General features: G+C 52.7%; 1 protein-coding gene across 1 annotated transcript in view; it reads left to right on the top strand.

Moving 5' to 3' along the window:
* The window catches only part of DAAM1 (dishevelled associated activator of morphogenesis 1), a 74947-nt gene that overhangs the window by 46816 nt on the left and 11554 nt on the right, over window positions 1-16577 (top strand). The window contains 5 exon segments of the mRNA XM_026087294.1: window positions 1-111; window positions 273-380; window positions 6831-6860; window positions 8276-8379; window positions 15710-15794. The exon segment at window positions 1-111 is cut by the window's left edge and continues 63 nt beyond it. Of these exon segments, the coding sequence (XP_025943079.1) occupies window positions 1-111; window positions 273-380; window positions 6831-6860; window positions 8276-8379; window positions 15710-15794 (438 nt within the window).

A 16577-nucleotide genomic window follows, 5' to 3' on the forward strand; every position in this document is an offset into this window, starting at 1 on the left:
GACGGGGTGCTGCCTCCCCCCGGGGCACCGCTGGGCTTGGCCCTCAAGAAGAAGAGCATCCCGCAGCCGGCGAACGCCCTCAAGTCCTTCAACTGGTCCAAGCTGCCGGAGGTAAGCCGAGCCGCGGGCGCCCCTCCTTCGCGCTCGCAGAGGTTGTCGCACCTCGTGCCCGTCGGCGGAGCGGGGCGGCGTGGGGGGCAGGTGGGCGCCGGGACGGCTGCGCCGGCGTGGTGCCGGGACGTACGCCCTGCCATGCTCTCGGTGTGTTTCAGAACAAGCTGGTGGGCACCGTGTGGACCGAGATCGATGACGCGAAAGTATTTAAAATCCTAGACCTGGAAGACCTTGAAAGAACCTTCTCCGCCTACCAAAGACAGCAGGTAACGGTCGGCCCGGGGCGCGCGGGGCGACTGGGGCAACGCGTAGCCGTTCTGAACGCGCTCGGTTTCCACGTGTGGTCTCAAAGCACATCTCCTGCCATCACCTCACTCTGATGCTGTATTTGCCAGATGGACTCGATCTGGTTTATACTCTCATTTGCATGCCTGTGCCTTTGCATTGAAATGATAGTTAACAGCTAGGTTTCTCCCCTCACGCACCTGACCGCATGTGTTGCAGTGTGAACACACCCGTATCTTGAAGATGAATCTCTAAAGAAATGACAGGGAATGTATGAAAATAGCCCCCAGATGTGGCCACAGTTGGGTAATATTTTTGGATTGCTCTTAGCAGCAACTGCTTGGTGTCTCTGTATTGGGTGGAAAATTTATATCCCTCTCTGGCCAAAAAGGACTAACTTTTACCCACATCTACCATGGGTGGATCTCTTCTTTTATTTTTGTAGAGAGCCCAGAGCAAAATGTGAGCTTTGAACACAAAACAAATCCCAAACCAAAATAATGACACAACAGACAAAAGTCTCTGCTTTTTAATCTCATTTTCGAGCAATATGGCCCCAGTTTGGAAGGCATCAAAGCACATGAAGAAAATTAGACACTTGTTTTACCCTAGGCAGGATCATTAGTGGGCAAAAGCCATGAGGTTTTCAGGAACGTAAGAGAAAAAGCAAGGAGAGGTGCTGTAAAAGTTGTGTTCACCTGCTGCATCTCGGCCTCGCTGCTGGGAGGAGAGGAGAGCAGGTTGTCCTGCTCCTCACAGGCTCGGACGGTGCTACAGGGAAGGAAGGGACCCAACACATAAGCTTCTTAGAGAACCTGAGAATTTAATCTCTTCCGGAGACTAATCTAGGGAAAGATCAAGGTGGATTAGAACAGGGCAAATATCAAAACTAACCTGAAGCATGTGCTGCCTCTGCGTATTTTGGGAATAGGTCACTAAGGTGCTGACTCTCTCCCTCAGCATTTTTGGATCTTGACTAATGCTTACTGAATAGATTAGCGGGCACAGGAGATGGAAATGGAAAGGAAGCAAAAATAGAAAGCTGGTGTGCTGGCTGGATGTTTTGCCCTCTGGCTGGTCAACGTGAGTCAGTTAATCGCCTGGTATACTAGATTATTGCGAGGCAGAAATTTAAATTTAAAAATAATTCGGCTTGGCCTCGGTCCTGCTGGGTGAAGCATCTGGTTGGGTTCATGGCCAGCAAGAAGGGGCAGGTCCTGCGCGCTGCAAGAAGAGCTGTGGCACCCGCCTGCGCCTCAGCTGGGGAGAGCACCCAAAGGGGGTTGTGGCGGGGAGACGAGAGACGGAGCCGCTCAATGGAGCAAAGACGCTTTGAAGAGCAGAAACCTGCCTCAGGCATGGCAGGAGGCCCAGGTGCAGCAAACCACATCCTGTAGACCTTCAGGAGGGCAGTTGCTGCCAAGTCCCTGGCACTGAAACGTGCCTTGTGGAGTCGTAGCTCAGCTTAACGGAGACAGTGGGTGAAATGTGGAAGGGGTCTTAAGAGAGCAGGTAGGGCCTGGTGACAGCAAAACTTGGGATGAAGCTGGGATTTGTTTCTGTGGAGCCAGAGACTGGGAGGGGACTGGCGGAAGATGCTGCAATAGCATGTAGAAGGGAGATTTGGAAAGAAGAGCTGAAATCTCACCTGGGCCTGGGAACCTTGCTGCCGTTACCGCTGCCACTGCAGCCACCTTCCTCCTGAGCACGGCACGTGCATCCATTGCGGCTCACTGACCCTTCGTGGTACCACCGTTGGGTGCGAGCCAAACAGTGCGAGACCTCCCTCGGGTCCCCAGGGCGCGTGACCACACCTGAGGTGTCTTTTCCAGCCTTCCCCAGCACGCTTGAGTACTGCTGCGCTCCGATACTTGGAGGGCAAGCCTGGCCCGAGGGCAGGGAAGCGTCGGACCTGTTTCTCGGCTTGGGCGATCAAGTTCAGCAGATGCCTGCCAGCAAACCAAGTGACAGGGAGCTAAAAGCACCCCTCTCATGGCTGTCTCCCCTGTCTGCGGTCCCTGCGTGGGGAGGGAGGTGCTTGGCGGCGTGCCTCGGTGCTGCCTGCAATGCAGCTCTTTAAATAACTGCCGTGCACACAACACCACACGGATTTAGACTGTGCTCCTTGAAATAATATACACACGCGGCAGGACGCCTCGCACAGGACTGGGAAAGGGCAGAGGGCTGGGGGAGCTCCATGTGAATGGCCCGTCTCTGCGGAGAAGGGCGATAAGCAAATGGCTTGTTAACTCGCACCGTTTCCTAGCTCTTCCTTTTCTCTGAACCTGCTCCGTGGTCGCCTTCCCCCGAGTCCTGCTCGGCCAGGTGGATGTGCAACGTTCTGCCTCCAGCCCACCCAAAATTGCAAACCAGCCAAGCACTAGCGACTCGGTGGCATTTCCCTAGCGGTGGCGTTTGAAAATGGGTTTCTGTCCTGAGCAAATAGGGAAGGAGCAGGGACTTCTCCTCCTTGGTCTCCGTCCTGAGCCCTTTTCAGAAAACGACTTGGAGTTATCCTGAGACACGATGTCCCTAGGGCCTGGGCATCAGTGGCTGCCGTTCTGCCCGTGCTCTGAGCAAATGGGTGCTCAGAAATCACGCAGCCGTGTGAATGCACCGCAGTGCTCAGCACCTGCTCAGCGTTAGGCTGCAGCTTGCAAAAGGGCGTGTGCTGCAGAGAGATCTCCGAACCCCTCTAGAAGGGCTGTTGTGGGTCTGTTATTCATGGTACTTGGCTATTTGCGTTGTGATAGTGCCTGCAAACCTCTGCCTAGGTAGTGCACAGACCTGAGATTAATTATGTACTTAGTTTTAAGCATCTCTTTAAGTGCTTTTCCCAAGTCACAAGGTAGGTAGTAAATGCAGGCTATAAAATGAACTGTGCAGCTCTAGGGAAAGGCCCTTTCTGTGCCAGGAGGACAGGAGCGCTCTAGGGATTTGTGAGACTCAGTCTGGGAGCATCTCCATGCCGTGCTGGGCAAGACGTGGTCTCTTGCCCTGAGCTGCTGCTTCCCTGTCGGGAGCCTGGGCACACAAGACGCCCCTGTGACATGTAACCCAGGGCAGCAATGTCTAAGCTTTCAGGAAAGCAGAACCCTCAGAGGTCTGGGTGCTCTTGGTGGCCACCAACTCATTTTGTCCCCGTCCTCTGTGCCAGGGCTCTGCAGATGTTCCCACGCCCGACCGGGGGGGATGGTTCAGCCCAGCTGAACCAGAACTGCACGCACCTGGGCTCCGATCCTGCACAGCCTCTGCTTGGCTTCTGTCACTGAAGTCACTGCGATGTTAATGAAATTAACTTTAATCACTGGGCTTGAGTCACTGAAATTAATAGGGCGAAGCCGTCTCAAGGGCTGGCCCAAGGCTATGGAGGATTGAAACCAAGAATTGACTTTACCTCGTTCCACCCTGTGGCCGAGAGGACCTTCCTTTCTGGGACATCAGCACTTAGCAATCGTGCTAGACGTAGCAGGGAAACACGCAGGAGCTCTGTCATTTGGGCTGCGGTGCGAGGTCCCAGCAGGGCTTGGGGGCAGCTCAGGGCTTGGACGCGCATGCGGTGGCAGAGAAATGCAAGTCTGGCGCCATCTGGGCTTAGACCTGCTACCCAGGGGTCTGCGCCTCCGTCGGAACTGTTTTGAGCGCCTGCAAACTGGAAAAGACTGGAAACGACGCTGATAAGTGGTAGTGATGCGGCTGGGTGCAGTCCTGGGAGGTCCCGGATCCAGCAGTGGTGAGTGTGGTAAAAGAGCTGGGGCCAAGTGGAAAAAATATGTGTGTTGTTGAATCAGGGGCTTAGCAGCGAGCTAGGAAAGAATTTATCTTCCAAAAAAGGATGCAAGAAGAAAAGCCTCCGTCTCCTCTCTGTAAGCCAGGGTGACCTGCACACAAGCCAGAGGGTAATAAGGGTTGGTAACGTTCGTGGGGACAGCGATAGTGGATTTTAAAAAAATACTGCTATCCTTCCCCTTCAGTAGAGGTTGGATCACAGTTAATGCAAGAAACGGGCAGAGCTGAGACTTGTTTGAGGCAGAGGGTGAGTTTTTTCTCGTTGGGCCTTTTCTGCACCTTCAGGGCATGGTGAGTTCTCCATTTCCTGAAGATGCCAGATTGCAGAAGGGCAACAGCATCCTTCTCCGCTCCAGGGGGGTAGATCTAAGCATCTGGATGAAAGAAGGGGTTCCTAGTTAAGGATTAGTTAAACGAACGGCAGTATACCTCTTCCTGCTTGGGGATCTGCTTTGTGCCTGTCTCAGGAAGGAAGCTGCTCAGAAGAGGCTGCTTTGTGAGACGCTGGTCCTTTAAAACCTTGACTGATCCAAGGAGTTAAACGCTGCCTTTGCAGCAGCCTCCTGTCCAGCTAAATTGTACAGTTGCACTTTTCAACTAATCTCTCCAAACTGCAGCAACAGCAGCTTGTGTCTCTTCATTTGGGGTCTGTAATTTCCCCTTTCCTTACAAAGACCCCAGTTTGGCAAGGTTCACACCTGTCAGCCAGGTATTTCACAGTGCCACCAGACATGAAGATAGACCTTCGCAGCTTTAGCTCTCCGGTCTCTCTAGTTATTCGTACAAGCATAGCCCCTTCTCTGAAACGCGAGCCACATCTAGGAGGAAAAATCTAGCTCCTTCCCCTCCCAGGGGAACTCAAGGCATTGCTTTTGCTGCGGCTAATTTGCAGTCTGCAAAAATCGGCTCCCTACCCAGGCACTGGGGAGAGGCAGGAAATAAAAGGTCTGGTCCCCACGGGCAGCAGACGCAGGCCAGCAGGATGCCGGCGCGTTGGAGCTCTGCTCCGGAGCTGGCGAGATTAAGGCTTGGGAGGGTCTTGGCAGCTCGTAGCCACGTACACATGCTGCTGCGCCGCGTGGCGTGGCGTAGCGTCCGGGTGTCCGCACGGCACCCCGTGGACGCACCCTTGTTGTGTTCCTCTGCAGAAGAAAGCCCTGGCACATCAGCCGAGCGTGCAGGGACACTCAGGAAAGGGTTGGTTAATTGTTTTTTTGGCTGCTGTTTCTTTGTCTTTTGGCACGTTTTGTTCTGCTGCTTGGTTTCAGCATTTTTCTGAGCTCGAGGAAAGCTTTTTGCGTTGGTTTTTAACCTTTGCTGACACGAGAAACCATTTGCATCAAACGCAATGGGGAGAGAGACCGCTGCGGGGCTTGCGAGCAGTCCGCGTCCAGCCTCCGCCGCGAGGCGCCCGCGGCCGAGCCCCGGATGTTTCGTGTCATTTAGCAAAGCCGCTTCCCCTCCTCCCTGCCGAACCCGCACACCATTCCTGGGCTGATAAAGCGTTGGCAGCCGGTCAGGGGAAAACCTGCGTAAACAAGGTTTCCTTTAAAACCCTTGTAATGATGGAGCTGTGTTTAGAGACGACTAACTCAAACCAGGCACGCGGGCTGTCAGTCACCTCCTAACGGAGGGGCCTGGGAGGCAACGCGGCTGTACGGGAACCGGATTTGGAGTCTGTCTAACACCGAAGTGTCTCAAGACGTTGTGTGCCTTTGCTTTTTTTTTTAAAAAAAAGCTCTATTTATGCACCTCGCAGATCTCCCTCCCCATCACAGATCTGTTCGATGGTCTCTTGAGCCGAGCAAAAAAAAAGACGCAGCCCAGCAAATGAGGAGGGAAAACTCTTTTGCGTGTGTGTGTGCGTGGTTTCATGATATTGGCTTTGCTGCACGTGCTTGAAGTCTGCCGACTAATGCTGTAGGGCGTCTGGGAACCCAGCAGATGAACGAGATCGTCAGAAGGACTGAATGCAAGCTGGGTGTCAGGGTAGTATTTCTCCAGGCTGCCAAGCCCTGAAGAAGGGTTATTTTCCCTGTAGGAGGAGAAGTCAAGGAGAAATGTGTTGCCATGGCAAATGGTAAAGTTTTGCTGCGGCAAAATTCGCTCTGGGATGAGAATCTCGTTATTTCCACTTGCAAGCCCTGTTTTTCCTGGCAGTCGTGTTGACATTTCATTCTCTCAGATTCACAAGAACTAGCAATTTTCTTCCCCGGCATTTGCAGGCTGAGCGGTGCTCCTTTGGGCCAGCGCTCACTGACTCTCTTGCGCAAAGCGATGGCAGAGTTTGGCAAGAGATTCCCTGTGCATCCTTCCAGCTCGCCTCCACGTTTCCCTCCTAGCGTCCTAGCGCAGAGCCACCTTGACACGATCCCTTCGTCAAGCAGCAGCCTCCCTGCCTCTCCCTCGCCTGCCCGCCTTCCCCGCCCTGCGCCTCTTCATTTGCATCCCTTCATCTCCATTGCATTTTCATTTGCATCCTCCGTTTTTCGGGGCTGGTAGACCCCGAGTGCTTCCCCTTGCTGCCAAGACCTCTGTGTTATACTCTTCTTGACTGTGCTTTGAGTCTTTTTGGTTTTGCTGTGATCACTGAATTGCATGTGTTTTTACTGCCTTTTTCCATGCCTCTGCTATGGCTGTAGGACTTCTTTGTGAACAATAACTCCAGACAGGTAAGTGCGCATCTGCAGAAGCCTCATGTCTTAACGAGCGGGAAGGCTTTGGGCTGCGAGGGCAGGGCGAGCGCACAGGCGTGGGCACGGGAGACGTGCAGGGCTGCTGCGTGTTGCAGCGGGAGTTTAAACACAGTGAAATAGGGTGTAAATCAGGGGGGTGCAAAGACACACGCCAAGAGGAGCAACCGGCGAGTTAGTGTCAGGGGACCTGGTAAGTAAGAAGCTGCCCGCTTTCCTCGTCCCTGTGCTTTCCAGCTCGTCATGCACATGGGGCTTTTCAAAGGATCGAAATAAATAAATTAGGGAGGGACTCAGCAGAGAGGGACTTGGCAGGATTTTGGCTTCAGCTCTCTCTGTTTTGCCGTAGTCGGGACAGGCGAGGCACAGGGAGAGGTATTGCAGACCCGCTGGCCGAAGGCGACCATGGACCTTCGCCCACGTGCCACTGTCCCTGCTGCAGCATGCCGCCTGTCCTTGCAATTTCCCACCTTGCTGCAGTTTTCTTTTTAATATGAGAGAAAGAATTAAAAGAATGGGAGCTTGTCTTTGTTCTCTCTAAACTTACAAAGTGGTGGTCTGCCAGGTTTTCTAGGCTCTGCAACATTTAGTGCATATCCGTAGCATGTGGGACTTTGCTTCTCCAGGTTACATTCCTTACAGAAGGATTGAATAGCTGGGTGTTAATTTATTTACCTTACTAAAAGCAACCAATATGGTAAATTAAAACCAGGGCAACATGAACTCATTGGGCAAAACTCTGCAAACATACATTAGATTTGCTGTTAAGGAGATCTGCCCATTTGTTTGCAACTGTAGTTTTGCCTAGTGCGTTTGGAAAGAACATATTTAAGCTACTTAGGAGACTTAGGTGCTCATGTCACAGTGATTTGTGCTTTCACACCCCTTAATATTTTTGGAAGCATTTCCCTGAATGAACGGCGAATGCTGCAGGTTGTAATTGCAAGTGTGGTAGGTGTTATTGGTTAACTTCCTACTGAGGACTGAGGCGTGAAGGGTGACTGCCGATGTTCTGAGTGGTGGTAAAGAACAAGGGTGATCCTGAGTGTGTGCAGCAGTCCATAATGAAATATTTCAAGTGAGGATTTAATGAAGTATCACAAATATGTTTGCTAAGAAAGCCCTGCTTTATTTATTCAGCAGCGCCTGTGTGTTTGCAGATTCTTAAATCTTCCCCTGTCTGAGAAAATATTTACATTTCTAACCAGTGGCTTCAAAGCCAGTTCTGGTTTATGAAATGACTTACTATATTTCAGTTACAGCCTATGGGTTTTGCTCGTAACCCTTGGTGACACTCTTGATTAATGGGGGCCTGCTGTGTACAGCGCTGGTATGTGCTGAGAGTACTAAATGTCTTCGCTTCTTCATGGCTTTTCTCCATGCCTTTTTTGTAGAAGGAAGATGCTATCGATGACACGTTGAGTTCCAGGCATAAAGTCAAGGAGCTTTCGGTAATAGACGGCCGGAGAGCTCAGAATTGCAATATTCTTCTCTCAAGGTATGGTTAATATCTTTTTGCCCTTCGGGGGAACCGGTTAGCTGATGCCGTTGTCCTGCCGCTCACGCAGGCAGCAGCTCTTTTTGATGGTGTCAGGTGCTGGTTAGTTTAGAGCTGGTGAGGAGTAGCGCGCCCTGAGCTGGAGATGTGCTCTTAGTTCCCGGGGGGGATTTTGATGACAGGAGCCTTGGGAGCAGAGCCAGGGACACCTGAACCAAGCTATAGAGTTACACCTTTCATTGCAGCATGGTTTGGGGCAGGGAAATACACTTAAGAAGACGCGTGGCAATTCACGGCGTCCCTGCAGAGCCTCAGAGGAGCTGTGTTACCCAGAGAATCCTCATAGGGATTTGGAGGGGGTTTGATTTCATCTTTTATCTTCTTCAGACTGGATTTTGTTTACTTTTTGGCGACTGTTGAAGGGGCCCTCTGTTACGCTGGGGAAAACGCTACGTATTTGAAGTGTATAAGTAGCCAGTGTGTGCATTGGGCACTCCTGATGATGCCTCAGCCTGCCTTTGAAGGCAGGATCAGCCCTGGGTTACCACGAGCGATTCAGTCCAATCCCCAAATCTGATTTCTGCCAAGATGATAAAAGAGGCAGTTTTCACAAGGTAAAACAAACCAGTAGGACCGACTTTGGAGAAAGCAGAGGCCAGGTTGTGGTGGTTTGGAAGGACGGGCAATTGAACGATCGGCCTAGGCACTTGAGAAAACAAACAGCAAAAAGTGCTACCAGCTTCTGATTCTCCCTGAAAAAACAAATCCAACAGCAGTGAAATACAGCTCCGCTCAGAAACGTTCCCTCTGCTGCCTGGAAGTGCCCAAGCTTTTGTGCAACCAAGAACCACCCTGAAGCGAGCACGTGGAACTGGTTGGTCGGGCTTGCAGCTGCGTTGCCCCAAGTCTGCATTTGCATGACTGCGGGTCAGAGCGGCCGGTGCCTCGCGTGAGGAACCCAGGGGGCTTTCTTCTGTGGAAAACGTACCAACGCTGATACCTGCAAACAAGGCATCCGCATAGATAGCTTTCCTCCCGTGGAGGTCATGCAAAGCCCTGCAGGCAATGTTAATGATCAGTGCAGTGAGCTGCCCGTCACAGGTTTCAGCGGGAGAACTGCTGTGTTAGGGCTGCTTCTGCTCCAGATTGCTTCTAGAGATTTTCTTACTTCCTAGAATACAGTAGTAAAAATAAAGATGATGATGTGGAGTGGAGTTTAAAGCACCATACAACTGAATATGTTTACCTCAGCCAGCCTCCGGAGAGTAAAATAACTTAGTTCAGGGCACTGGTCGTGTTGCTTCCCAGTGGAATTAGAGTGTGTGCAATCAGAGTGGGTTCAGGTGGACGTCGGCAAAGTGTTTAAGGATGCAGTTGGAAGTTAAGCACGCAGACAGCCCCTTTGGTGTGAACGGGAGCTGCTCATGTGCTTAACTTCAAAGGTGCCTTGCTGAATAAAGGTCTCCATTTCATCTCACTATAGTGAATCTTTCTCGTCCAGTAAATCGATGGCTGGAAGCGGGTTGCCAATATTGAGCCAATGGGACTAGCAAAAAGGGTAAGACGTAGGCCATGGCCTGTCCACCCTCCTCTTTGGGTCATTTGCTAGGAGAGGGCTCAGATTTGTGTGGTGGGGTTGTGCCCTGACTGCTCTCATCCTGCTTTTGCTGTGGGTGTCCAGGCGAGGCCCGCAGCACCCTGCATGGCTCTCCTCTCCTGCGAGGTTGGGGGGTAAGAGCATCCAGGCCCTCAGCCACCGGGAGGGTTGGTGTGCTGCTTCGGCTGGAAATACTTCCCAAGTGGTAGCCCGCAAGCCCTGAGGTCTCTCCTGCCCCAAGTCTGTGGGAGTTCTTTAGCAACAATATATTAAGCCAAATAAATATATAAAAAGCCAAAAAAGAGTGAGCCCAGACTCTCAGCACATCCAAATGTGCTCCCTTTGCTGAGACGAGCTGTTTGCGGTTTCCCCGGGCCGTCCCAGCAGCCTGGGTGCACGCTCTGCTCTCGATGCTGGGTAGCGGTGGTGCTGGAGGAGAGGAGCAATGTGACCTGGTGTGAACTCCAGGCGCAGGGAGGACAGGCTGCTTCCCGGCACCTGCCTTGGGGTTGTGCCCCGGGAGGACGAGTGGCTCTGGCAGAGCAGTGGCATCTGCTACCTGCTCCTCTGGAGGTGCTTTGGGGTTTGCACCTTGCTGCTTTTCCAAGGATTGAGCCTGCTGAGCCTCGCGCCCCTCCGGACTTCAGTCAGTGTGGTGAGAAACCTTGCTGAGGGACCCAGCAAGCCAAGATATTTCTCTGGCGTTGGAGCAGCATCCGATTTTGCCCCTTCCCCATTTCTGCAAGAGAGCACAGTTAGGTCTCTCCCCAAAGTCCCTTTCGCTGATTTACTCTTAACACCAAGTGGCGAAAAGGCAGGACAATCTTGGGGTGAAGTCCCTGGCTCGGCATCCTTCAGCATGCTCCCATGGGCCGTTGTAGACTCTGGCTCGGGTCCTGCTTCTTCAGCAGACCTTCCATGGGATCTTGGGCAGATCCTTTAGTCCCCGCCTGCCTCAGCTGCACCTCTCTACACTGGGCAGAGCAGCAATCGCTATCTCCGGCGTTGCAGAGGCCTCCACGTGGTGCTGTGGGAGAGCTGAGCTTGCCGTGGTCTCCCAGGGTTGCTCTCAGCAGCTGGGCTCCTGCCTCGCTGCGTGCGCTGGGGAAAAGAGAGCGGATTTTCACATGTGAAAGGACCTGCAAGGTTGGCCCCTTATTTGTAAGCCCAGACGTTTGTAAGCTAAACAGCCATTGTCTGGCTTGCAGCGTGGAAAGATTACGGCCAGCAAGATACTTTATCTCTCTCTGTAGATTTATTTTTTTGCCTGCTTCCCTTGCTTTGGGAGAAATTACTGCGCAGTGAGATCACTGGATTTTCCTTCAGCTAGTAATGCAACACAAGAATATTTTTAACATTCGCTTTTTTTTTAGGAATGCTCCAAGTATGCCGATGTCAATGCAATATAGGGTCTTACTCAATGAAACCACCATGTCCTTGCTTTTGCTCTGTGTGTGTATTTTTAGTGCGGGAGACTTGCGCTGCGTTCTGCAAGATGCAAACCAAGACTTTAGTCCATCTCTTTCCAAGTGTGGTGGAGCTGAAAGGCTTATTTGATTCCTCTCTTCGGCAAGGCCGTGTTGAGCATTTTTCTCGAATGAATGTGGCTTTTCAAGAGGGCGCGTCCCTTCCCCGGCAGAATTTGTTTTTCCCCTTCACACTTATTATGGCCTTCGCTGGACTCTGCAAAAGCCACGCAAAATAGCCCTGCGCTTGTCAGGCTGGCGAGCTGTCACTTTGCATCTCCAGGCTGCTGGGCTTAAATCCCTGTGACAGCAAGTACTGCGACCCCGTTCCTCTCAGACGGCTCGCGTTCGACAGCTGCTGCCAACAATGATAATTATTGTGGTTATAGATAAGCTTCTAGCTTTCACTGGCCCCTTTCCCATCAAATTGTCTGAGAAGCTGTTTTCTTCTGGCGCCCTGCGATTGCTCTCTGCCGATATCGAGGCAGGCTCTTGTTCTTGGCACTCGTTCTTGATGATTTCTGAGAAAAGGGTGTTTTGGCCTTTTTTTTTAATTTATTTATTGACTTTGCTTTTAATGAGCAGGGCTTACAAAAGTCACCGTCATCCCTCACCCCCCACCCAGACGTGATCGTGGTGGAAAGTGTGTATATTAGATGTTCATTTGCTGTAAGGCTTTGGATGAGAGGTAACTACCTGCAAGCCTGGTTCTTCCAGGAGCTTGTTTTCCTCCCAGGGATCCCCTGAACGTCTTCTTAAGAGCAACCTCGTACCAGGACACCAATACACTGCCCCAGCACGTGTCTGCTTTTCACCGGGATAGGGACCGGTGTGACGTTTGCTGGTGGCTCAGCCCTGCTCGGGTGTAAGACGAGTTCTCCTGCAGCTCGCCAGCAGTGACCGCATTACTTGCAGCGACGCGCGTACCTGTCACGAGCTGCGTCCATCATCCCGCTAGAGCTGAGCAAGCGCAGCAGCATCGCCCTGCGTCCCTCAGAGGAGCAGGACTTGTCGTGGGTGATCATCACAGCGGTGCTCGCCCGTCCCGAGCTCTGCACGTCTCCGGCTTCGGTGGCTCATGCGTGTCACCGCTGGAGGTGGCTGTGCCAGCACCATGGTGAAGGACGGACACCTCCAGCCATCCTGGTTGTACCAGCTCGGCTCTCCAGCCACCAGCATCTTTGTTGCTTCCCCCGCATCAGAGGACTGGTTCACGGTCTCCCAAGAAGCCTGGGTTGCCATTTCGAAAACCCGGGCCATGTTCGTCATGTCCCCGGCTGTATCGTGTCCATCTTGGCCACTTAGAAGCCTGAACTTCTTCCCTGGTTCGGGGGCAATTTTTTCCTCACTCCTCTTTTAACAAACTTTCCCTTGAATATGAGATATGGGAACAGGAGTTGAAAGAGAACTGAGTGACAGATGAGAAACATGAGCTCCTGCAGAACAAATATTTACCTGCCACTTCTCTTCCCACTCTGTAATTTCCACCTACCCCAGTACAGCTGATATTTCATCTCCAATCTTGAACAAAAGATTTCCAGCTAAACCCACCCCTTTGCATCCCTTGCTAGGCTGTTCTAAGAGACTGGCACCCTTCCTCTTTTAGCTTCATTTTCCAAAAGCTGGCTGTTACGTCTCAATCTGTTATCCTAACAGAAGCTAATCTAAAAAATACTCTCCTCATTTAGATATTTGGAGGGATCAAGTCACCTCCAGATCTTCTTTTTGGCAGACTAAATAGGCTGAGCTCCAATTTCTCACGTCCCGCTGCAGGATGTGCTCCCAGTTTCAGCTCATTCCTTTGAGCCCCATCCGGTATTTCAGCCTCCTTTGGCAATATTAATTGCCAAAACCGGGGCCGAGAGGTTCTTCCGAGCCCTCATTGCTGCCTTACGTAGCCCCGGTACCCACCGTGAACGGCTCTCCCGACCTGCGCGGCTTGGCTGATACTGGCTCTCCGTTCAATTCCCGTGGAGGACTCTTTTCCCGGGATCTCGGCGTGTTTCCCCCCGGTCGGGCTCCGCAGCGGGGTGTGAGAAAGGGGTCGGAAACGCGCCGAGCGGCCCCGCTTCACAGCCCGCTGTTTGGGGGCGCTCAGCCCCGAGCCGGTGGCCCCGAACCCCGCGGCCGGGAGCTGAGGCTCCGCGGCAGCTGCGGTGGGAACAGCTGAGCCCGCCGTGCCGCGGGGCCGTCACAGCCGCCCTGCGGGGGGGTCCCGGCCTCAGCCCTAATTCCTGGCCTTGTAAGGAGGTTTGAATCCTAGGTATTCGGATTTTTTTTTCCCCCCTTAATTCTGCTCTTCCCCCTCCGCTTCCATCTCCTCTCCCTCTTCCCCCGCCCCTGCGGCCAAACTGGCAAATTCTATTTCTGAAAACTCATGCATAGTTATTCTTGCTCAGGCATACCCAAATTATTACGTTGCCTAAACGATTTCCTGCAACCATCGTGCGGCTAACCGCTGCCATGCTCTGGTTAGGAGCTCATTTCGTGTGCGACTGAACATGGTATTTATTCACTCAGGGCGAAAGGCAGCCTGCCTGCCGAGCCCGCCTGGAGGCAGCGCGCCGCTCGCCTCCCTTTGAAGCCGTCACGATGCCGGCTGGAGCCGCTTTGCAATTGGAAAAGTGCGCGCGCAGGCTCGTGGGGCTTGCAAATAAATATCCCAAGGGGTTTTGTGCAAGCCGTGGGGAGGGGCTGGGTGTCTCCCAGGAGGAACACCCAGGAAATGTTAATCCACGCAGGATTTTTCAGGGTATGCAAGCACAGGGGATTTTTTTTTTCGGCTGCATCTATTCTGATGGCCTTAAGCATCCCAGCAACCCAGGCAAGAGATAGTATATTGGGAAATGAAGTTACAGGGGCGTCGTTGTTTCTGGTCGGGCTGCAGAAAGTGTCGCTTTGTCGTAGGCGCACACGAAGCCTCGGCGGACGGCGAGGGCTGTGACGGGGACGCGTCGCGGAGCAAGCGCTGTTCTCGCTCGCCGGGGCGCGCAGGGAGGGCGAGGGGGAGAAGGGTGTTTCCCTCGTTTGCACTTGCATTGCTCTATTGCCCACAATGCAAAACACGAAGAAAAATGTTTGTGGTTTTGCAATCAAAAGTCCTGGCGGGGCGCGTTCACGGGGAGTGCTGCAGACCGATTAAACTGTAATTAATGGCTGCCCTAACCCAGGACGCGCCGAGGGCGTCTCTCTAGCTATCTGTTGCCTAAGCTCGGCGTAGACTGCTGTTGAATAAATAGCTACCAGGGGAAAAATCGTACATTTTTGCTTGCTGTGATACAGTGGCCTGCATTTTAAGAAATGTCAAATCTTGGGCTATGTCTCCAATTTCTGTTACGTGAAGTGGAGGAAGAAAAAGTTGGAGGGGGGCTGGTTTCCAGCCTGTCACACTTTGAAGCACGTTGAAGTTTCCCCCCCCACTTAAAAAGACATCTGCTCCCTCCGAATTTTGGGTTTGTTTCGTTCTTCCTAAAGGGAGACGGCAGCCGAACACGGCTGGGAGGAGCAGGGGACCGACCACATTTCTCACACTTGTGTCTCGAAAACGTGCTTTATGCAGTTATTTGTGATTGCTATTTGTGATATTGTTGCTGACCAGAAATTAAGCTGTTTGTGTCTCTTGGCTGCGTCCGTACTTGGCTAAGCAAATGTTCCTGAACTGAACCGTCTTCGGGCTTCTCGCCCTGGTCGCCTGCTTGCGTTACCGAGAAGCTTAATCCTGTCAATAGCAATGGAAGAACCGATTTAGGTCGTGGCCGTGGGCTAGCTTCAAAGGAAAAATCTGTCACTTTGTCTTATTTCAGGAGGTCAGACACTAGTTCCCCTGCTGCCCGGATCTGCTGGGGCTTTACGAGCGGGACATGCTGCTCCCTCCCAGGCTCCGTTTGAGCCCCGTGAAGAGCATGAGCGCGCTCGAAGTCTCGGGTGCTGTTTGGGCAAAACTAAGCCTTGGTCCCTGCAGCGCTTGGGCCGGTCCTCAGCGTGCGAGACAGGACAGTCGCCTCGGGCAAGCGGGTGGTGGGGGACCCGGTTCCCCCAAGCCAGTCGCTGCATCTCCCCGCGGCCCCCAGGGATGGTCCGGGCTGCAGGAGGGATTTGCGGGCTCAGCGGGAAGCCAGGGCCCGGGGCACGGGGCGATTTCGGCAAGCGGCTCTCTGGGACTGGCGAGGCCGACAGCGTGCGAAATGGAAATTTCCCGTCCTGGAAATGATCGCTGGGGCTGGGCTTCATGCGCGAATGACTCTCCTTCCCTCCCTCCACCTCCCAGGCTGAAGCTGTCGAATGAGGAAATCAAACGCGCAATTTTGACGATGGATGAGCAGGAGGACCTCCCAAAAGACATGCTGGAACAGGTGGGTGATGCTTGCGCCACTCTGTTCCTTGTTTTCATAGCACCTTTTAAATCCGGCCACGCCACGTGAGACGGGAACACCCCGTCAGCTTGTGCTGTTCCTCCGAGCACTGGGGGTTTGCAGAGCTGTGGCTGTCCACTGACCCTGCAATGCCTTTGGGCTCAAAAGCACGCCAAACCGGCTGGCAAAGGTGAAAAATGACGTCTAAAGGCCCGTTTCCACCTCCAGTCCAACCCTTGGGTCATAAAACCCTGTGGCCTCTGCAGCACTGGGGTTTGGGGTGAGCAATCCCTTTGGGGTCCAAAGCATGCCTGGGTGCCTCGTTAGAGAAGCAGTAAAGCAGCTGGATCTGCGACCCCGAGGTTCACCAGTTCGGCTGTGACGGTTACATGTTTCCTGACTGAAACTTGCAGTTCACGCTTGGTGGGGTTTTATTTTTTAATTGCATTTTTCCAAGCTTGTTCAGTGTTTGTGCAGTCCTCAGGAAGGGAATCTGATTTTTGAGCCCCTTGAATCCCTTTAGGAGCTTTTTATCTGCCTGTTTACTTGCCTGTCCATAAAATTGAGGCAGGCCATTTCAGCCTGTCTCAGCAGAAAAGTGGGAGGATGCATTGCACAAAACTTCCATCTGCAAATATGTAGTTGCAGCAAATGAGAGTCCCTCTCATCTCCTTTAACAGGGTTGATGTTGAAACCTCCTTGGAGTAGATGTAGTACATCTGTTGTAAAACTGGAGTGATGGCAGGGCAGGGCAGAAACCAGAGACACTAATGTGATGGGACA

This window comes from Apteryx rowi, unplaced genomic scaffold (genome assembly GCF_003343035.1).
Source record: "Apteryx rowi isolate R43461 unplaced genomic scaffold, aptRow1 scaffold_710, whole genome shotgun sequence".
Taxonomy (NCBI): domain Eukaryota; kingdom Metazoa; phylum Chordata; class Aves; order Apterygiformes; family Apterygidae; genus Apteryx; species Apteryx rowi.